The sequence below is a fragment of the Octopus sinensis genome, linkage group LG3 (genome assembly GCF_006345805.1).
Source record: "Octopus sinensis linkage group LG3, ASM634580v1, whole genome shotgun sequence".
In the NCBI taxonomy this organism is placed as follows: Eukaryota; Metazoa; Mollusca; class Cephalopoda; order Octopoda; family Octopodidae; genus Octopus; species Octopus sinensis.
Genome location: NC_042999.1, coordinates 126,666,682 through 126,690,135, shown reverse-complemented (window position 1 = coordinate 126,690,135; position 23,454 = coordinate 126,666,682). Strand labels below are relative to the sequence as shown.

Genomic DNA, 23,454 nt, shown 5'->3' with positions numbered 1-23,454 from the left:
ATGTAAAGATGGATAAAATGTCACTAAGCATTTTGCTTGGCAAGATAACAATTCTGCGAGCTTACCGCCCTCAACAAACAAACAAACTCAAATATTAATCAACTGAAAACATCATTTAACATCTGTTTTCCATGTTGGCATGGTGGGGATGGCTTGACAGGACAGGAACTAGCAAGGCCAAGGTCTGCATCAGGTTCAATAGTCTGTTTTGGTTTGGTTTCTGCAGCTGAATGCCCTTCCCAATGCCAACAACTTCAGAGTGTACCAGCTGCTTTTTACATGGCACCTTGGTTTTAGAATATCAAGTCTGTGAGTCTGTTATTGTGGGCAGATTTTGAGTACAGCAATGTACTACATATTTCATAAGGCTTAGCATTTTGAGATCAGCTTTCAGTACTTCGTTCCATGTCTTCCTGAGTCTCCCCATTCCACAACTTCCCTCAACAGAAGTAAATATTTGTTTTCATTAGTAGAATTCTGGCTTGAAAATGTCATCATTATCACCTAAATGTTCATTTTTCCATGTTTGCATTGGTCAGACATTTTCTTGTAAAATATTGTAAATGACACTGGACAACTATTTTACAACTATCATCCAATGTGAAGACAACAGGACACACTCACACACACATATATGTACAGGACATACTTCTTTCAGTTTTTTTTTTCTTTTTTCCAACTAAACCTAATCACTAGGATTTGGTCGGTCCAGGACTATAGTAGAAGGTACTTGCCCAAAGTACCACATGATGGGACTGAACTAGAAATTGTGGTTGAGAAGCAAACCGCTTACCAAACAGCCACATCAATGCATCATTTGAAAATATCTACAATGAAATTCTTATTTCGCAAAATATAGATGATGCATGTTTTGATTTGAAATATCATTTATATATGAATGCTTTATAAAATTAGAAATGATATACAAAATGCAAATTAGTAAGTATCAGGAGTAATTTTAAAATAGACTTTAAGTCCTGTATTTCTTCTGTTCTGTAGAAGTATTGTGTGAATTTGTTTTGGTATATCTCCTGCTATGAAACCAGTGCTGTCTATACTAAGACCCATCTCAATATGACTAGTAAAACATATGTGTTTTAAGTTAGCAGCATTGCAGATTGTTCGTAACAATTTAAACATGTCAGACTCACAAATTACTGTTGAACACAAATTAAGGTACTCAAGTTTTTCCATTTGACAAACCATTCTTCCAAGATCTTCCATGTGGTGACTTGAAAGCCTGGAATTTTGTACTTCAAAATGCTTTAAGTTTTTGCGGGCTGCACTTAAAAATTCTAACATGGGTTGCAATTTGTCACTTAAATTGTTTTCACTCAAGTCCAAATGAATTAGGCCAGTGGTGTGAATACATTTGGACAGATAGTTTAAATCTCCAATAGATATACCACAACCAGAGATACAGAGAGATTCAAGAGGCTGTGATATTCTAGAAAGTAGTAAATGAAGGTTTCCTTTTATCCAGTTGTTGCTCATATTCAGTTCTTTCAAGCAGCTGAGCTGTGCAAAAAGTTCTCCTAAAATTTGTGTACCAAAGTTAAAATGATCCTGCAGGCGTATGTTGTTGCAAGACAGATCTAGATGGGTCAGCCTTGTCATTATTCGAAGGAAAGGTGACAAGGCTACTACTCCACGCACCATCAAATGGTTGTACCTTAGAGTGATTTCATGAATATACTGTAAATTGAAAAGAAAGAAATTTAACAGAACACAACAATATTAATCATAATTAATAAGACACATAACATCAAATTCTGCATAAGACACCATTTCCATTCATGTCATTGAACATGAAGTCAAACAAGAGATTATATACATGTACATACATATTTTACTTGATATTTCATTTTAAAAAGGATAGCTTAGTACCTATAAACTTTTGATGATCACATAGGTTGTGAACAGAAATGGCAGGCTGATATTAATAATAATTAACATTTCACTTAAGTTGTTGAGTACTTTGTATCATCATCATTTTAATGTCCACTTTTCTATGCTTGATTGGGTTGCACAGTGCTTATTGAGGCAGATTTTCTATAGCCAGAGGCCCTTCCTGTTACCAGCTCTCATCTATTTCCTAGTAGGGTAATATTTCCTCTTTGGCCAGACATGCTTTTGTAGAATATTGGAAAAGAATGACAGTGACATTCATTTACAACAACCATGTGATCTCAAGACAAAGATACAAACACACACACACGCACATATATATATATATCATCATTTAGCATCCATTTTTCATGATAGCATGGGTAAGACAGTTTGGCTGGAGCTGATAAGCCAGAGAGCTTACCATCAGACTCCAGTCTGTTTTGGCTTGGTTTCTACAACTGGATGGCCTGCCTAACATAAACCACTCCACTGAGTATACTGGGTGTCTTTTACATGTCATCGGCAAAGGTACCTTTCACGTGGCACTGGCCACAACTGTGATTTCACTTAGCTCAATGTGGCTTCTCAAGCACAGGAAATTGCCAGAAATTTCAGTCACTAGTTATATATATGATGGGCCTCTTTCAGATTCCATATAGCAAATAAGAGCTAATTCATGGGTGGAAAATGATGAGCTTCAATGTAGTGAAAGACACTTGCCCAAGGTACCACACACATGAGATAATGTGGTTGGGAAGCAAACTTCTTAACCACACATCCACACCTGCACCTATAGTACAATTAAATTCTTGAGCTGAATTTGGGGTTCATTTCAATTGTTAGTTCTGTTGTACATTCACTTATACCACTGTCGCTTCTACATTGTACCCCTATGCTTGTCTAATCAAATATAGGTGCACCACCTTTACCGCATGGGTGGGCAGACCTCTATCTGTTCTAATTCTAACAACTCAGATGAATTGCCCATATGTTTACTTTTATTCTGACATACATTTGCTTTGTTATCCTGGTCCATGTCCTATCTAGCATGAAAAAAAAAATGAAGCTCAACATTATCCAGCCATGAATTAGCTCTTAAATAGAGTTGATTCATCATTACATTCAGCTGATGTTCTGCACCCAACACTTTCTACTTGATTGCAAAGCTAAGGAAGTGGTATCACTTCCTCAAAGTGGAATGAAGGAAGTGGTATCACTTCCTCAAAGTGGAATGAAGGAAGTGTGTTATTCTTTCATTCTAGTTTAGAAAATGACTATTTGATAGTATATAAGATGCACCATTTTTTTTTTTTCCAAAAATAAATGTCTCTAAAAAAATCACCCCAGGTCCTATATGTGAAGTTGAGTCTCCCAAAAGCTTTAACCCTTAAGCATTCAGATTACTTTGTCAAATATAATGCTTATTTATTCACATTGTTTTGAATTAGTCACGCATTATTTCACAGCTTCAAAATTTTGATGATGTGATTGTTTATTTTTAGAATGACATTGAAAGATATGTCTGAGAGGCTGGATCTGGTTGGTTTGAACATAAAACAGGTTGAATATTTGGGCCAGTTTGAAGGGTTAATTTACTAAAAACTTTTATCCTGCACATGTGCTGCTGATATTGGGTGTGTGTTTAATATGTCTGTGTATTTTTTAATGCCATCAAATACAGTACTTTTAAAAAATAAAAATTCAATTACCTCTCTGCCACTCAGTAGTTCCAGCAAACGTTTGATAACAATGTATGGCATTGATCGAATGTCTAGTCTGTTGATTTGTATTTTTAAGCGACAATTCATACATTTTGCCAAAGCTTCTCCCAGTTTCTTGAAAGTATCTGCTCTAGTCAAAACAGCATTTAATCGTATTGCCACTGAAAAGTAAAACATCAGAAAAATTATGCCATATATTTTTGAAATAAAGATTCATTGATAATATATATACAGATTTCAAACTGTATTTTTCTTTGCTTATTACCATATTGGTACAAAATTAGCCTATGAAAGAGAATTGTTGCGGCAGTGCAATTAGCTGTCACAGAAGACTAATGAATACAGAAATTAGGTTTGCACATGAGTAAAATGTTGGATATGTTGAGAAAGAGATGACCTGACACAAGTTAAAAATTGCAAATGTTTCAATTAAATTAGATAAGGTTAGGCAATAGCAAGTGATATTGTAAGAATTGAAGTTACTAAATATGAAACATTACAAATGAGGATTGGTGCTTTGGTCTATTTGATCCCTACCCTGGGCATTCTTTCAAGCAATGAAAGCAAATATTCATTGGTAATATTTTGCCACTCTTCATGTAAGAGTGTCCAGAGGGTTTCTGCACTACTTGGTTGTTGCTTTCTGTCTCTCTGATCCAATTCATCCCACACAATTTCCATGGCATTGCAATCGGGAGATTGGGCTGGCCATTCCATTACAGTCACCTTTTTCGCATAGCTTAGAAGTATGTTTAGGATCGTTATCTTGCATCAGCACAAAATTATCATTGATCAGTTTCATCCCAGATGGACTGGCATGATGCTGGAGGATAGAGTGATACCTGTTTTGGTTCAATATTCTTGTTACCTTTCTAGCACTATTGCATGCAAAACATCCCCAGATCATCACATTCCCCCACCACCACCATGCTTTACAGTAGGAATTATACACTCAGGAGTCACCTGTTCTTCAATTCTTCACCTCACATGAATTACATTGGGATCCGTATCAGTCCAGAAGACCCGTTTCTATTGATCAATGGTCCAGGGTTGGTGTTTTTTGGCCCATATGAGTCACTTATGTTTATTCACAGATTGAAGCAGTGATTTTCTGGTGGTGCAATAATCACTTAGACTGGCAGCAATAAGTCTGGTATTGACTCTACCAAAAAGATGTAAGGTAAAGTCGACCTCAGCTGACTTTGAAATCTGATTGTAATGAGAAATACCACTAAGTGTTTTCTCTGACATACAAACAATTCTGTAAGCTTGCTTGCTACCTTGGAAAATATAATATAATGAAAGCTATTGAATTTATGCCAACATGACATCAAATAAAAGGAACAAAAAGAAACAATTATTAGAATACACTGAAATTTAATTGATTGAAAGAACTTTTTTATTGTTCTTACCAGATTGTATATTTTTTCTAGGAGTAAAGTTTTGATTTCCAATGACATATTCACACAGTTTCAGCAGTTTTGGGTCATCTGAAATAAATATCAGTAAAAAATAATTTCCAAAAGAAACAAAATTTTTTTTTATGAATAGAGTTAGTAATTTACTAATATTACATTCAGTCAAATGAACCAACAAAGGAACTTCGAAATGATAACTCTACCTAGCCAAAACTTAAATTGCATCTCACATTACACTCAACCATCTTAAAAAGGACCAATACATTAGATAATGTAATCCTGAAATAACTTTGATTACAGAGCTGCTCAATCAGGACTGACATGGAGCTAAACAACATCATCATTTATTCCTTTAAACTTCTTTGAAACATATTTTAATTACTATTCTTATGATGGTAAATGGCAGAATCTACAGAGCAGCAAAGTGATTTGTGGTATTTACTAACTCCCCTTCATGTAGAATTCAAATCTTACTGTGATTAATTTTACTTTTCATTCTCATGTGGTTAATAAGTACTAGTCATGTACTAAGGTTGAAAAAGAAAAGTTTTTCTTCCATAAAAGTGATCTTGTACATCATCTTCAAAGAGACTGACAAGCTGATCAAGTAGATGGTTCATTCCAAAGGACTTTCAGGTGAGGGCCCATGGATAATTTCCAGAAATCCCTCGTCTGACAGTGCTACTGAGGAGCACTGCCAACTAAAGGTAAACACCACTGTAGCACCTGCCTGAGATGCAGGTACAGCAATGAAACTGTTCTGTATGCACTCATCTTGTACCCAAACACTGCTGACTTGTGGAGTTATGTTGAACACCTACAGTTACATGTAGGATGGATCTTGTCATTGAATGAGTTTGTTGATGGAGATCATCTCACAACTTTCATTTGGCTAGGAATGACAGGCAGTGTTCATTTGTCTGGTGGTTCTTGCAAAAAGAGGTTCTGTAGTGGACCAGATTGAAAAGACTGAAGACAGACACCACCACCTTCTTTGGCCAAGCTCTCATCAACTTTTTCAATTGTTTTGAAAAAGAAAATGAAAGTAGAGAGGGAAGTTCTACCTTCCAGTGAATTTGTTAAAAGGTAGATGAAAGTGGTGAATACTATCTGAGTGAATGGCCACCTTTAGACTGAATGAAGACAACAGGGAGAAGGCACTTGTCTTAGTGGTCAGAGTGACAAAGTTTTGCATGGTTTCCAGATGTAGCTCTCAGAAGAATCCCTCTTTTGGGTAATTATTCATTATTGTAATTTACTGTCAATTTTATTTTTCTCTTTATGCACTCTTTTATGTAATACCACATTGTATTGACCTATATTGTTCTAGATCATTTTGTGAACCTTTAGTGGTTAACATAGAAAATGTTATTTTTTATTATTATTTTTGAACTCTTTATTCTGTTTCCTCCCTATACAAACAACATAAAATACATATGTTCTTTACACAATGAAAAGAGGTATGACTTAATGCTAGTTTGATGAAGCACCACTCTGATGTATTCAACCATCACAGTTATTTACATGCAATGTAGTTTGAATGGAGTGGTACAGAAACAACTGTAACTAATATCAAAGTTGTATTATATTTGCTCTCCATCTCCTTATATAGTACTTTTCATAATGCTTATATACTGCTTTTACTAGTAAAGCACCTGGAGTTTGTACATCAGTGGATTTCCAATTTTTCTCAGTTATTGTATGAGATTGTAGATAGCCAAGAGCTCGCATAGAGTGCTGAATTGGAAATACACTGATTTTTTTTACCCTACTAGGATCTACACTATATATATATAAATTACACACATATATATACATGAAATTGATAATTCATTCTGATGTTGTTAAGACTTTTTTGCAATATGCAATCTTTCTGCCAACGTAAAGATCACACATAGAGGCACTCAGAATAATGATGGAGTAAATAATCTGCTTCAAAATTTTATATACATGAGGTGAAAATATTTCAAATGTATACCAGCATAGTGTGGAACAAATATACTGCATATATTTGTTCCACACCATGCTTTTACATGCATGTCAACTTTGTTTTTCTGCTCTTAAAAGGTAAATACGTTTCTGGGTTTTACTTCATAAAATAAGTGCCAGAGGTCAATACAGCTAAAACCTTTTGAAGGTGATGACCCAGCATGGCTGCAATCCAATGACTGAACCCAATAAAAGAGTATATGCATTAAGCAATTATGTAATTCAATGTCTACAGACTCAGTACCTAGACACATCACCAGTACTGAATCCTGGAGTTACTGGATGTTTTGGGTCTTATAACATATGGTGCTCTACTAACCCCACAACTCACCTCTCTTCAGCTAGAACAAAGTAGATACTTTCTCAGCAACCTCTAGAAGTTGTTCTAGATGGTTCTTCTTCTGCTCATTTTTGCAATGCCCAATGTTTGATCTGCAAATCTTTGATTGCCCACCTTCTAGAACTCAGCTCCCTTCCTCTCCCAATATACAGTTAACTCCACTAGGATGAGCTAACTTGTTGCTTCAGAAACCAAAATATGTGGTATCAACACATTCTCAGTAATATTTTATGTAAATTTTAGCTCATTCTCTAGCTCAACTTTCATCACCCAGTTGTGTACTGTAGAAATCAAGCTATCAGAGATATCCTTAGTTCATTTTTCAGCTGTGCTCCCTTAACGTAGTGTGGACATCTCCACTGTCACTTGATCCTCTTGCTGAACATCACTTGAGAATCTAAATGCGAATGCTGTCACAGTCTCCTTCATTTAGTGCCTCAGAACAGCTGCTTTGGATGTGTTCAGGAGAGCGGGGGCTCTCTTAGAACACAAGTGTCATGCAGGTATTTTCATTTATGTCTTAAGTAAACAGGTTGGATGGCCTGGGAAGGACATCATAAACCCTCTGTGGGTTCTACTTTTATATCCACCAGGTGACATTCTGCTCCATCGTCTGCCTCCACTTCATCCAGACACATTTTCTGCCTTGCCCCTATGATTCTTACACATCTTCTAGTACCAACTTCCCCTCTCCTTCCAATTAGTTGTGTCATATCGAGTTGATACGCCTCCGAGTCCAGATTACGACATATATTAAGTTCTACAGATAATCTTGAAAAAAAATTTTACCATATATGATTTGATATATAAATCTTTATTAAATAGGATATAAGAAATAAAATTAGTTATTTTACAATAACTAGTTTACAATACTCTTGGGTTGGTGCATAATTATTGCGGCTTTTTTTGTTCAACAAATTTTATTCAACAAAAACAATAACATGGAACAAAAACATGTTTAAATGATTATTCCAGACCATATTCACCATCCCAGACGGTCAGACCGTCATTTAAAGATAAATATTGTTATTGTTTTTGTTGAATAAAATTTGTTGAAAAAAAGCCGCATTAATTATGTACTTATCTAGTAGCATAACAAAAGAGAAAGTAAACAATTGCAGTAGGAAAGCGAAAACTAAGTGTAGTTTAGAGTTATTCCCCTTCAGTCTCGCTGCTAGGTGGCAGTAGTGGCGACTGATATAAATTAAGCCTCAAGCCTCGTTCCGGTCTTTCTGACTAAAGATGGCGAAGCAAAAGTTTGAGAGGAAGAAGTCTTCTATGAATGATGTTATTACTAAGGAATGTACCATTCATCTACACAAGAAAGTCTATGGCGTGAAGCTGAAGAAAAAGGCACCAAAAGCCATAAAAAAGATCAAGTTGTTCGCTGAAAAGATGATGAGAACCAAGGATGTTCGTATTGACACAAAGCTGAACAAACACATTTGGTCTAAAGGCATCCGACATGTACCTTTCCGCGTGCGTGTTAAGCTTTCTCGCCGACGTAATGAAGATGAAGATTCACCACACAAACTCTACACACTTGTCTCTCATGTTCCATGTGCTACTTTCAAAGGTCTTCAGACAATGAATGTAGAGAATGAATGAAGAACTTTTTTCTCCATCCGTGTTAACGAACACGTGGCTCTCAAATCCCCCTATTGGCCTTATTAACTAATTTGGCTTCGTTTAACAACATTAAGGGAAAAAGACACACCTGTGGAAAAATGACTGTTTAGACTCACTCTTTTTTTTTTTTATTATTATTCTAATCAGAAATTGTTCATTTTCACGTAATGCGTGTCAAGAATAAAGGAGTGTATTGGAGGTATAATTTTCTTTTTATTTACTTGAATTTTTTGTGTGTTCGCTGTTCATGAATATATTCCGTTTCTACCACCGTTATTTACGTTATCGTTTATATCAATTGAACACTTAATATGTCTGATTTATCTAGCATTTATTTGATTTCCATTTAACAATCCTATTTCATTTATCGGTTACCATTCTGAATTTCGTTCCGGCAATTTCTTCATCGACAATATGGATGCCATTTTTATTCTGAAGTGAGGCTCACATGGCGGCGGTCAATCATTTTCAGAAATTAGAGCCAAAAAATTGCAACACCGCCGTTACGTTCTTACCTAATTAACAGTTTACTGTAAAAAGAGTAGTGTGTCCCCCGAAGACACTAAACAGAAATGAAAATATCGACATCCGTTCATTTTTTTTTTTTTTTTATATATTTCACAAATTGGTATTCTGAATAGTGTCATTTTCACAACTTGGTATGAAGATTTCTGCTTCAAAATTAAATTCATATGCTAGATATATTGTTAGTGAGTTGAAGTTATAGTATAACTAACCTATACGCATAGGAAAAGTAAACAGTTTTTTTTTTTCCTACGACAAACTATTTAAGAAGAGTGGTCCCGATGCGCATCCGCGCTAGTCGTGACTAGTCGATCCATTGTTTTAAAACATTTAGTTTGTGTAAAAAAAAATTTGTTTTATTTACTTAGCTAGGTATTCGTAGGATCGACTAGCGAATGCGCGCACCGGGACCAATCTTCTTAAATAGTACCCGGCAAACGACCCCTCTAATATTTTTTAAAAATTACAGTGCAGTACAGAATCCATGTCTTGTATTAAATTCTGAATTCTTTACTGTATTTTATTACTATTTATAATATGCATAGCATATTGATTGGTAACGATGTAACTCGAACGTGTTAGGTTGTATCGTGCAAATATAATGGCGTACACGTGGTTCGTTTTCCTAGCAATTAATGCCTTGAGTTTTATGGCTTATGATGCTGCAAATTGAGATAAATTGTAAGACCATATCGGTTATGCGGGCGATAAGGTAGTTCTTGTTCGACTGGGTTCTCAGATTAGTGACCAGTGACGATTTAGCTTTATAATCTATTCCCCCCAAACATTCAGTTTATTGATTACTCTAAAAACCATCCCAATCTTAATTTGTTTGTGCACTATATCATAGTTGAAAGTGTAACCGAAAAGTGGGGGGGTACGGTCCATGTCATTTATCTTCGGGTAGCCCGCTCGGGGGGGGGGGGCGGAACAAGTCGTCCGTATTTGTTTCAGTTTCCCCGTTTTGTGTATTTGTTCATCCGTGCAATGAAGGCAAATGAAGCCCTCAACAGAAAGCTCGTTATGCTAAAAATAACACCTAACGGTCTGGTACACAAAAATATGCTATTAAGACAACTTAATCTGTTGCATACGATTTTATTCTTTTAGTAAATTCCCAGGTAAACGTATCTAATAGAAAGGCAGAAGCATAAATAAGAAATATGCACGCTCAGTTAAATATAGAAGTGTGTAGTTTGTGGATCTATTTCATCTCATTCGCAGATTTTTTAAAAATTAATTTTGTTACATAATCTGTAATGAATTAAATAATTCCCCATTTGAACTTTTCTCACTACATCGGAAAAGCGGAGAAAATAAAATATGGACGACTTGTTCCGAAACACCCTCGAGTGGGAAATGGTTTTAAAAAATAACCCCCTTCCTGTCCGAGGTATATTTGCAGAGAATTTCATTTAAAAATATGCAACCCCCCTCCTAAAGTCGCCCCCTCCCCCCGCGCCAAAAAAAATTTGTATATTCAGAATCTACATGATATAATACATATTCGCAGGAAATTTTATTTAAAAATATCCATTTTTCTGAAAGTTATGATCATCGAATATCGGAGGGGCAGAAATCTGTAGTTAGGCCTTTAGATGTGCCATTTTATCAGCTGTGTGTATACTGACGTTGAAATTATTCAGAATTAAAACAAAAGTGGTGAAATGTTTTATACACTGGTACAAGTACCCATTTCAACTGGGAAGTTGATGGGAACCCCCATCCTTTATATTCCCTTTTTATGAGTTAAGTAACATTTGTGTGTTTTTAACACAACATAGGTGCATTTCACCTTTTCAGTATTACATTTTACTTAAGCGTTCTTGCGTGTTGGTAAAATAGAAAACAATGTGATACTGAGAAAATATCCGTCTCCTAAGGAAACTTTTGTCTTAAGTTATAGCTCTAAAAACCCATTGCCAACGATAGTCATCCACACCTTGGATATATTTTTGTCAGATCCCCCTAACCATTTCATTTATTAGTTGACTGTTGACAAACCACACGCCAATGCCTGCATCAAGTCAAGCGATCTTGATGCTTATTTAAAATCGTTTTGGTAATAGTTTGACCATTAAGTTCAGGGACTTGTAAACATGCAAACTAAACAGGATGAAAGCTGGCAGAGTCTGCGGAAATTACAGGTAATAAACTGAAATTCTCGAAAGAGTGAAACTGATTTTTATGGAAAATGACTTGATTACAAACATACTCTTTTAACAGTTAAAGATTTTGAGAAAGTGGCCCAGAAGCAATATGAGAAATGATTTAATACAAAGTACCAGTCATTTGACTTTAAAAAACATTGATTTCATATGAAATGTCAAAGTATTTAGCACTTACCTATATTAAAACCGCTTAAGTCCAACAACTGCAATGTTAGAGGAAGTTCCCTTTCTAAGCAATGAAGTAGTTTATGAACAAATGTTGTGATAATGAAGTTGGGTAAGTAGTATTTCTCTTCTGCCCATGTACAAGGTACTACTGTACTAAATGATGTATAATGATCATGAACTAAATCAAAGACACTCATTTTCTGATCTGGCCAGTTTGGTAATAAGAAGTTTAAAGCCCTATCTCGATGGCCAACAACTGCAAATCCTGTGAGAGTTCTATAGAGATGTGATGGAAGATAATCCAAGGCTTGCAAAGTTAATGAAGCATGTTGAACAACATATTGGCAGCAAAGGTCAAGAAGAGAGTTTGATCGAATGTTACTTGTATTGATATAAAGATCCTGGTCATATGTGTAAGTACACACTCCTTCAACATGGTGCACTAACATGGTTGCTTCTGCTTAATGTAAACAAGATATCTTAGTTGGTCATTGTATCTTTAATGTATGGTTTTTGTGGTAGCCTGCAAATTGAAAAGTCAAAGTAATATAAATTAATGTCTTATGGCAATAGTTTTAAAAAGAAGCTAACAAGTTTCATCTAATGTTGATGTGGATTTTTTTTTTACATGCTTAGTGGAGTGAAGTGTCAATGCAAATTTAGATACTGTATACTATTTAGACAAGAATACTTACAGCAAGAAACTTTCAAAATCTGAAGGGTTAAGCTGTTAAATAGACACCTGTTCTAATTTTAAATATTTGGAAACTTGTTTTTTCAATGTAATATATTACGTCAAAATAAGACTGAAATGATTCATTACCAACAGCTATAAAGGTGAAACCCCCTTTGGTCAAGAATGACCATGGGATTGCACCTAGAAAGTTCCACTCCAAGGAACAAGGTTGTTCATGGAAGACCAGCAGTCGGCAATGCATACCAGCCTCCCCTTCATGTCATCAATGTTATCCAATTGAAAGGCAAAGGCTAATGTGGCTTGGCACCAGTGACATTGCAACTCACTGCTACAGCTGCATGAACTGGAGCAATATGAAGCAGTGTCTGGCTCAAGAACACAACACAGTCTGGTCTGGGAATTGATCTTGCTACCTCATGTATCTTTACATCAAAGACTAACCCTAACATATCCTACAGGAGAGATGTTACATGTCTGGGAATATGCTTCAAATTTAGCTTTTCAGGGAACAAACTTTTGAGACTGGTAAAGATTCACAGATGAACTCCATATACCCTTACAATTAACTTGTCTTACCTTTCAGATGCTGCATATTAAAATTACTGGGCCCTTATTTTCCAGCAGGTATCAGTCACCAATGTGAAAGCTTTAAGTTATGGGTTCTAACTTCACCCTTTAGCATCTAAATGACCAGATCCAGTCTCTCACACTTACTTTATTTACGTTATTATAAAAATAAATAATCATGTCATTGAAATCTCAAAGCTGCAAGAATTCTGGATGCTAGAGGGTTAAAGCAAATACTTAATACACTGATTTCTAGAGTAAATTTTTGTAGATCTTGGGCAATTTTAGTTATCCTGTTATGTTGCTTTGCTGTTTCAAATGAAGTATCAGTTTTCGAAAAGGAGTGAAATGAGTTAAAAACAAAAGCTATAGAAAAATATCAGTCAATGAAGTTGCTTAACCAGTAAGAAATGGCACTCTAATATCCCTTAATTTATACCTTGTTGCCTTAAAAAATAAATGTGTTAATTTATATAAACGACTTAATTATCTAAGTCCTAGGCAGATGGTGATGGCTGGAATGCTCAATCAGATGCATAGGAAATAAAGAGAGTATCTTGCATTGAAAAAATGTCTCAATTAGAATGCAATTATGTGCTACTGGAAAGATTAATTTCAGCAACACCTGTCATTAGAGAGGAAAATGCAAAGTTCATGAATTTTTGTTGCAGACTACCTCACATTGACAATTCTGGTTTCATTTCTATGAAAGGAATGAAATTTCTAGTGTACAGTACAATGAAGTGCACCAGTCCATGTTGTAAAATAGTTGACAAGATAAGGAAGGGCATCCAGCTGTAAAAGGTCATTCCAAGAAGAATCAAAGGCAACATTAGAAATGATGTCCAGTACAACAAAGTTAGCCTGATTTCATTGTTGCAGGTTCCAGATGACAAGGATTGGGATTTTGTACAGCCCATATAAACTGTCAGCAAGGAAAGACGTGAATGTGACAGTTAATTTGATTAACTGCTTGGTGAAAAATATTTAATGAAGGGGCATTTAAATCAACCAAAATGTTCAAACCAGTCAGATCCAGCCTCTCACACTTATTCTACAATGTCATTCTAAAAGATGAACAATCACAGCATCGAAATCTTGAATCTGAGATAATGCATGATTAATTCAAAACAATATTAATAAATAAGCATTATATTTGAGAAAGTAATCTTAATGCTAAAGAGTTAAAGTACCTCTCTGGCCCAAATAGATGTACTTCAATCTGATTGGTTTCATCCTCACAAGTACCCTACAATATTCTCAAAATAAGCAACTACATCATCAAAACCTCAAAAGTATAAGACTGCATGAATATGCTAAAGGGTTAAAGAAGGCAGAAAGATGAGTGCAACATAAATGCTTGCTCTATTCGGAAAGGTTTTGAAGTCTCTTTATGTGGATTCACTTGGTTTATGATATTCAGTAATAAAAGCAACTTTATTTTACATCTACTAATATGTTTATTGATTTTATCTCGCTTTGTTTTTCAGTTAGTCCATTCATACACTGCTAATCAATCTAGCCAAAGAAGTGTGGGTCATCTTTGTCACAGAGTGAAACAAAAAAAAGGCAATGTGTTGGACTTTTATCACATTGCATTAACATTTGTAAAACTAAAATATATAATTAATGAATGAAGAAAACTTACTGGGACACTTGATCTACATCAGTTGTGGGCAAACTGCAGCCTGCAGGACTTCACAAACGGCATGCAAATCATAAAAATACTTTGAATTTTTTAGTAATGCAACCCACCTGGTGACAAGCTCACTTGTCAAGAATGCTGGCCCATGCCTAATCAAAATGACTGGAAAGATATTTTCATTTGTTTCAAATTGCAATAAAGAGTACAAGAAATTACTGACTCTAGCATTCTCGCCATTACTTTTCTTTTTATGTCCCTTGCTTTGCAATCATACCAAGTTTATAAATGGATTTTTATGACTGAAAAAAAAAACATTAAAATCTTTCAGTATTTGCTTTTCTTTTTTTAACCACAATAATCCAACAAGGTCTCTGAAACCTAATTAATATTTTATTTCTTTATGTACACACCTATCAAGCTATGATTTTTGTTGTAGCCACTGCAATCTTTATTACATTTCTAACCCTTTAGCATTTAAACCAGCCATATCTGGCCGAAATATTCTACCGGATCCATCCTTTTCATACCTACAATACAATGTTATTTTTTTTAAAAAGTATTACATTTGACAGTAATCTGAATGGTAAAAAGACCCTCACTGCATTCTTTTAGAAGGTAACTTTTTCTTCAAATAGAAAAATTATTTTAGATCTTGCATTGCGAATTATATAAGTGCATATCGTAATTTTTTTATTTTTATTATGTATGGAGGACGAAAAAGGTGATAAAGGCATTTCACACAGAAATACTGTCAACATGAATCTGATCAGGTTTTGAACAAAAGATATATCTTTTCATGGACTTGAAAGCCAATAGGAAAATTATTGTAATCAGGGTGCAAATAATATACAAGTATAATATTGTATAAGAGATTAAGATTATTTAGATTTTGAAATGATTACTTGTATTTAAGATATTTTCTTATTATTAAAGTGCCCAAACTATATAAAGATTATGCTTTGTCTCAAATACGATTAATTTAATAATTATATAAATCATTTAACCAGACCTAATGTATTGATTGGTGGACATAAATGCAAGAAAGTTTTTATTTTATATATGAAAACTGCAGAGGAATAAATGCATAATTTGGGTGAAAGCTGAGTAAAGAAGTCAGGTTGGTTGAGAGGAGACTATATTCTTTATATTGCACTTCAAGAATTATCAGACATAACACCATATTAATCCTGGAACTCTAATGAGAAATGGTTGGAATAATGACTTTTTACAAAGCACATATACTAAATTGTTAAGATTGAAATTTGTATAATTTCATGATATAATCTGCATTTCAATGAGGGATCAAAACCAGCTGAAAAGAGTGACTTGAATACTGTAGCAAGATAGTTTATGTGAAAAAGACCTAAAGAAATATAGGATAAGAAAAGTGTCAGGAAAAAAATATAGAAAATTATGCAAATAATTTTAGAATACATTGGTCTAAAAAGCTTCCCAACTATGTAGTTTGGGATTGAGATACACCGGACGGCACTTCGGGCAAGTGTCTTCCATGATAACATAGGGCCGACCAATGCTGTGAGTGGATTTGGTAGGCGGGAAATGAAAAACCGTTGTGTGTATATATATTATATAGTGTGCTGTGCTGGTGACATTGAGCCTCACGAAGACTGAGTTCCTTTCGAGTGTTGGGCCTCATAGAGGCAATGACCGAGACCTTTGGTATTATGCCGCGTTTGAGAAGACCCATCAAACCGAGCAAAATCGCAGTCGTAGCAGATAACGGTGTCACGTAAAAGCACCCATTACACTCTCGAAGTGGTTGGCGTTAAGAAGGGCATCCAGCCGTAGAAAACCACGCCAAATCAGACGAGTTTGGCGCAGCCCGGTCAAACCGTACAACCCATGCCAACATGGACAATGGACATTAAATGATGATGTCTGTTTCCTACAACCGGTTCGGAAAAAGTGAATGATAGAATATGTACTAGGCTTAAAAGCATAACTGTTGGAATCGATTTGGGGAAGGTAAAGAATACGCACACCATCCGTTTTCGGCGGTTAGGGTTGGGGTTACGCCGAAAATGGGTGGTGTGCGTATTCTTTACCTCTGACTCGATTTGTTCGACTAAACCCTTCAAGGTGGTGCCCCGGCATGGCCACTGCCCATAAAGTGAAACAAGCAAAAGATAGTCAACAATGGAAAGTTGGGGAAAATATTCCAAGAGCAAAAAATATTAAGATTGTGCTATCAATAACAAAAGAAAAACAAACTTCAGAAATAGAAAATTTCCAATCCAAGGGAAGTAATCTCAAGAAACCGGTTAAAATTTTGCCATAAAACTTCTCTGAGATTGTTTTAAATATTTCTTCGATAAACTCTAGATATTTTAAAAGTATTTAAATATATCTTTAAAACTTAAGACAGGTTCGAAATATCTAGATAGGCTTCACTAAAATCAATAAAGAGTTCGTTTTCATTATTTATCGACATTATCAAAAGAAACTAAAAAAATGGCGTCAAAAGCAAGACGGAAACTTAAGATTTGTAGCTCGAAGAAAACACGTTTTAAAAAGTTCATTTCCTGAACTATTCATTTTTATGCTTGAAACATGTTTCTTATATGCATTTTTACTAATTTAGTGAACATAAGATCGAAGCATAACTGCTGAGACAGCAAACAATAAAACCTAATTAATACTTACCCATACAGAGGAACCCCTCAAAACAGTTAATAAGCTACAAATTGTGGTTAACATTCAAATATAACGCGAATAGTAAAAATGCAAATAATAATTTTTTATAAAAATTAAAGCGTTTTATTTAAGAAATTAACGTAATGATTGTTATTAAACTTAATTGCTGATGTTTGTTTAAATATTAGCATTATAAGTGCTCAATTCTTACACATTATACTGTAAATATACCGATTTTATCATTGTATATATATAGACAGATCAAGAATTAGAATGGATGCACGTGTCTTCTGTCGAAGCTATGATTTATTATTCATAACACGTACTTACAGATGATTTATTTCAATAAACATTCTGCGCGACTGATCTGAACTTCCTTCTAATGAACTGAACTCCATAAACAACATACTAGCAAAAAATATTGAGCCACTCGGAGTCTTGCTAGATTCATTTGTTGTTATTACTATTATTATTTTAAATGTAATTAAAGAAAGAAAGAATAAAATAGTACTATCACTCATTAACACTTTCTCCCACTCTAACTTATGTCGTGCTACAACAGTGCAGAGACAGACTAATATCAATGCAACTTACCGAAGTTGGTAAATGTCGATTGCTGTGCGGCTTCTGAAGATATCTGGATGATGGCTGAAGCTTTTTATTATTATTTTCACTGGCAAAGCGGCCTTTGTTGATTTTTCGGAAGACACCGATAGCCGCGATGGAAAGAAAACAGTCAACCGTTCAAAAAGTCTCCCTATAAACTTTTCACATAACCATTTATTTACTTGCAGCTTATTGATTTAAATATTCTTTTGCACTTTAATTATTTACTAAGATGCTTTATTGCTATTAATTTCTTTTACCGTTGCGTGCATGTAAGACTGCTTTTAATGTGTTAGCGCACACTCTCAATTACACATGCACACATATATATATGCATACTTAACATTAGTCTGTATGAATGCACGCTACTCTCTGTACTACAGGTGTCTTCAATTAATTGACGCCTTTCATTCAGCCTTGACTGCTTTAATCATGATTTCACCAACTCTAAAGTAATCAATTTTAGTAGCAGTCACATATAATTTATCTGCTTTTTACAGGTGATAAAGGAAATCACATTTTCGAAAGTAAAAGTTTAGATCTATTCGAATGAAATCATCTGCTCGTTTGGCAAAATTGTTTCTGCTAAACTCTTGCAGACAAGTTTAATTTTGCTTTTACAATGTTCATATTTCGCTTATAACACTTGTGCAAGAAACAACAAAGGTTGACAGAATAAAACTTTTTAAAAAATGAAAAAATGTAACAATTATCACTTTATGTCTTATTTCATAGTTTATATTTTGTAACAATGTAAATAAACAGTTGTTCGCCCCTTGTTTGGATTATTTAGCTTCATGGGGCACGTTTCAATGCTTATAATAGTCTTTTCTTTGGTTGTGACATTGTTCGAATCAATTCCAGTATATTACTGGCTCTCACTTTTCCACTTGAAGGGATATAAAACTCAAAATTCATTCCAGCGTTTGGTTCATTGTACTAGGATTTCTACCATCTTGATACTTTTGATATTTATAATCGTGTATAAAGAAGTGAGAACAAACTAGCAATACTGATTTATCAACTAGGGCTGGGTATGGGTCTTTAGATATACTACGTGAATTTGCTCAGATTGAGAGCGAGTGAGCCAAAGAAAAGTCAAACAGTGCTCATGCAAGGACACAAATAATGAGTTCTGTTGTAATTTAGTCTTTGCTGGTATATGCCAGACAAGTATGTAATATATTAAAAAAAAATTAACAAAATTCGACACACACACCCACCCTTAATGCATATAACAGTGGTGCATCATGTGATGATAGTTATGATATATGTTTCACAGCCTCTGTGAATGGACGCGTTGCTGCAAATTGATATTTGTTGGCAGTTACTGCAGTGGTGAGTTTTGATTGGTTAATTTCATAAGTCTAGAAAGAGTCTTTGAGACACCGTTTGTATCCGAACTATAATAATAATAATTTCTAACTTTAACATAATGGTTCCCGACCTTTTCACTACCTAGGACCCCTTTTATTTAAATGAGTTTTCCCACTGACCCCTTTTAATATGCTTATCCTTATGTATATGTATATATATGACATTTTGAATTTAGTTCACGGACCTCCAGTACTACCTTTGCGTACACAGGTTGGGAACCACAGCTTTAACACAAGACCACAAATTTGTAAGAAGAGAGTGAAGTTGATTGAAACAAGCCTAATATATTATTTTATTGATCCTGCAAAACTAGTGAGAAAATCAGTCTCACTGAAATTTGAACTCAATATCACATTTAATTTAGCATACTATTTCTATCACTCCAGCAGCCTCATTATTATAATTATAATTACCGTAATTTTTCATATGGTCCCAAGACAATATGAAGAAGGGTAAAGTTGATTGAATCAACCTAACGTGTTTGTTCACAACCCCAAAAAATGGCAGGTAAAATGGTCCTTGGTAGGATTTGAATTCAAAAAGTAAGGAGAGAAATAAACTTATATAATGAAATGCCTTTATGCCATTGTTGTTATTCTCCCATTTAATGATAGTGATTGTTTCTAAAACAGGCACAAGCCAGAAATTTGGGGAAAGAGATATATAATTGATTAAATAGATCTCCATACTTTATTTTAGCATCTAGGAAGGATTTGATTCCCATACTTGACTGATACTTTATTTCAGTAGCCAGGAAGAATGAAAGGCAAAGTTGACCTCTGAAACGTTTGTATTCAAAATGTTAATAACCAGAATAAATAAGAGAAGACATTATGTATGATGGTCTAACAATTCTACCTATCCATTGCTTTAGTAATAATACTGAAAATGGATAACACCATGTGCAATCAGTACAATGAAACAAATAAACATATCTTTTCTGGTTGCCCAATCTTTGCCTAGTTTGCATGGATACAATGGAGCCATCAGCTATATCCATTGTAAAAATGCATAAGAAGCAGTATAAATATATACCAAATGTACTACATGACAACGACCTGATCACAATTATCTGGAATATGCCTGTTCTGGCTGACAAGGGGATCAAGACAAAACATCCAGATTTTAATCTCAAAAACTGGAATGAAAATGTCTATACTCCAACGATCAAAACATTGCCCAGAAGGAAGAAGAGAAATTGACAAAGTACCAGGAACTTGGAATTCAAACAAGCAAAACAATACCAATAATAATTGGAGCTTTATACATGATTAAAATTAACAAGATCATAAAAAGTACCTCAGGGCACACAATGTTAAATACAGTCCAAAAGATTGGAGTAACTTATAACAACTAGTTTCTACACTTTATATTGGAACATGATACATCCAAAAGTGTTAGTAAACATCCTGGGATGTATAAGACAAAGTAAAAGGCATCCCATGTCCTCTAAGCATTTCAGTTTCAATGAGGTTGTCATAAGTAGTATATCGTCAGAGTGTCTTTTGAGTTCTGGTCCTGTTTCTTCCCCCTTAACAACCTCATCTTCCTTCTTACCATATATTATTCTCATCAATTACTTATTGGTATTTGATGCAACCATGAATCTCATGTCACCTTAGGTTGGGATGTGCCTCACTTCATGGGTCTTAACTCCCTATTTTAGCCACATTTCTTTTATCCCTTCTTCCTTTACTTCTTGTCCTTTAGGAGAGTTTATCACTGCTTTCAAACCTCTATGCTTCTTATTGCAAGATGATGTGGTGATTCAGATGGAAGGGAGCCTCTTGGCTTCCTAGTCATGTCAGTATCAGGAGCTCTTGAGAACTTCTTTCTCTTTTGACCTCTAGCAATGATAATATTGCTACAAACACAATCAACACTAGTTAGTAGCAGAAATTATTTAACAATGTCTAGTGAGACACATGAGCACTTCATAGATGCACCTATTACTGAAGTGCACTTGTGTATCTTTAAGATCTAATACCCTGATGCTGTCAGTCTCAGAAATCCCAATGCATCTCAGTTTTCTATCCCTTTCTTCTGTACTGAATTCCTACCAATGACTTTTCTACATAAGAAGCAAAATAACTTTCTGGATGTCACCGAGATTATGTATTCACTCTAACATTTTGGTCTTCACAGTGTTGACATCAAGGCTTAGGAGTTTTCATCATGCTTCCGAGTTTCTCAGTCTCTAGATTTTGTGCATGCATATGAGGTGGTGCTGAAAAGTTCCTGGCTTTAAGGGTATCGTGAAAGGTTTGGTTGGAGGCCTAACCTGAGTTCTTTTACAGGGCTTAGAGAACCTGAATGTCTGCTGCAATAAATGTGAATCTGGGAGGGGAATATGCTGAATAAAATTATAATTAACTGGTTTTCCTGTATTTTCTTTTCTTCAAAGCCCGGAACTTTTCAGCATCCCTTCATTTATTTTTATATACACACACTTACACTTGTGTGTGTGTGTGCTTATATGGCAACCATTGAGTGGTAACATCCTAAACAGGTTCTCTGTATTGGTGAGGACAAAGGTTTTTGTTAGGTCAATGGAAGTTACACTGACTAATTTATATCAATGGTGGACCTGTTGGTGCAGAAACCTCATTGTAACACAGGATATACTCTGTAAATTTCTCAAACCTTTATGGAACTATTCTGATGAAGAGTTTGTTGGTTATACTAAGAATCAATAGGTTCTGTAGTTATTGTAGCTTTAAAATGCTGGCATCCTGTATATCCTGTGGAGCTGCAGCCTGCACAGGGGAAGTTTAAGCAAGATTAGTTTGCTACTTTCTAAAACTTTAAATAGGATACTGATTATTCTAACTTCTGTTTTAACTGGGTATATAAGACTAAATCTAGAGTTGATGTCAGAATTATCTTCATGATCCTTTACTGTAATATAAACTACTTGCCTAGATCAACATTAATTTCTGTTATATAATCCTACTTTGTTAGTAATATATTTAACCACTTTTATATATATTTAAATTTTATATTAATGTCATTGTAACTTTAACTAGTTGTCTTTTTATAGTTTTTGAGAGCTTCCATATACATTTAGGTCTAATTTGTATAGATTATTATTTTTGTCAGAAAATAGAATTAGTTTTTAATCTTCTTGATATCAGATGTAAGATTTTGGGTGTATGACAAGATTCCACCATTTAAAAAAAAAGAAGCCAAATGCATAGATAAATAAACCAAGAGCCACTATTTGAAAAATCCATACAACTGAAGTTCTTTCTGCATTTTACCTTTTTTTGTTTTTTTGCTTTATCACTCAATGGCAATGTGGTTAAGTGGTATGTTCTCCAACCATGTGGAAACTGGGACTATAGCAGATGAGCTGAGGTGTTGTCCATCTACTATAGTCCCCCACCAAATTCTTGTGAATGACTCTGTTAGCTGTTGTATTTCTGTCTCATTAATGTCATCATCATCATATAACGTCTGCTTTCCATGCTGCCATGGGTTGGATGGTTTGACTGAAAACTGGTAAGCTGGGGAGCTGCACCAGGTTCCATTCTGATTTGGCATGGTCTCTACAGCTGGATGCCCTTCTTAATGTTGACCACTCCAAGAGTGTAGTGGGTGTTTTTTATGTGCCACTGGCATGAGTGCCATTGATTTGACACTGACATCAGCCATGAGTATGATCTCACATATTGCACACAAATTTTATTTATGTTAGGCTATTAACCATTGACAACATTCCATTCCTGAAACAACGAGCTGCAATTGATATTGGCTAATTTTGTAGATTTACCTCTTAAATAGGGTCACTAAGATTTTCTGTAGCATTCTCTGAAGAGGATGCTGTAATTATATCTTGAGGGTTTTGATCAAGAAATGACTTATGAAATCCTAATTAATGTAACTGTGGTTGTCATGGTACTCAGAGAGGATATGTAGAATACAAATTGACTCAAGCCTGGTTACCATAACAACACAGCAAATTTATTTACTCAGTTTGTAAATTATCTTTCCTTTCAATATTAACACTTGGCTTTTTGGAATCAAGCCTCATGATATAATGGGAAATATAACATC

At 34.8% G+C, this 23,454-nt stretch overlaps 2 protein-coding genes across 5 annotated transcripts; one reads left to right on the top strand and one right to left on the bottom strand.

Moving 5' to 3' along the window:
- Window positions 1–869: 869 nt before the first annotated feature.
- Window positions 870–19,319, bottom strand: LOC115209293 (leucine-rich repeat-containing protein 14-like). 4 transcript variants are annotated; one of them, XM_036501291.1, is made up of 5 exons: window positions 19,245–19,319; window positions 11,859–12,374; window positions 5,024–5,101; window positions 3,600–3,772; window positions 870–1,695 (listed from the first exon to the last, which is right to left on the bottom strand). In XM_036501291.1, the coding sequence occupies exons 2-5, from the start codon at window positions 12,298–12,300 to the stop codon at window positions 937–939; spliced, it is 1,452 nt and encodes a 483-aa protein (XP_036357184.1). In that variant the 5' UTR covers window positions 12,301–12,374; window positions 19,245–19,319; the 3' UTR covers window positions 870–936. The 4 variants fall into 4 exon arrangements, with proteins under 4 accessions (XP_036357184.1, XP_029633484.1, XP_036357183.1 ...); XM_029777624.2 differs by lacking the exon at window positions 19,245–19,319 and adding an exon at window positions 18,010–19,228; XM_036501290.1 differs by lacking the exon at window positions 19,245–19,319 and adding an exon at window positions 17,746–17,871.
- Window positions 8,571–9,192, top strand: LOC115209294 (60S ribosomal protein L31). The gene has a single exon (XM_029777626.2). The coding sequence runs from the start codon at window positions 8,601–8,603 to the stop codon at window positions 8,964–8,966; it is 366 nt and encodes a 121-aa protein (XP_029633486.1). The 5' UTR covers window positions 8,571–8,600; the 3' UTR covers window positions 8,967–9,192.
- Window positions 19,320–23,454: the final 4,135 nt, after the last annotated feature.

Excerpts from the sequence above, each read along its gene's own strand:
- LOC115209294 (XM_029777626.2), top strand. The coding sequence starts at position 8,601 with ATGGCGAAGCAAAAGTTTGAGAGGAAGAAGTCTTCTATGAATGATGTT.
- LOC115209293 (XM_036501291.1), bottom strand. The coding sequence starts at position 12,300 with ATGTTAGTGCACCATGTTGAAGGAGTGTGTACTTACACATATGACCAG. Across the intron at positions 5,102-11,858 it reads CTTAAGCGGTTTTAATATAG|ATGACCCAAAACTGCTGAAA; the intron begins GTAAGTGCTAAA and ends TATTTATTTCAG. Across the intron at positions 3,773-5,023 it reads TAGAAAAAATATACAATCTG|TGGCAATACGATTAAATGCT; the intron begins GTAAGAACAATA and ends TTTACTTTTCAG.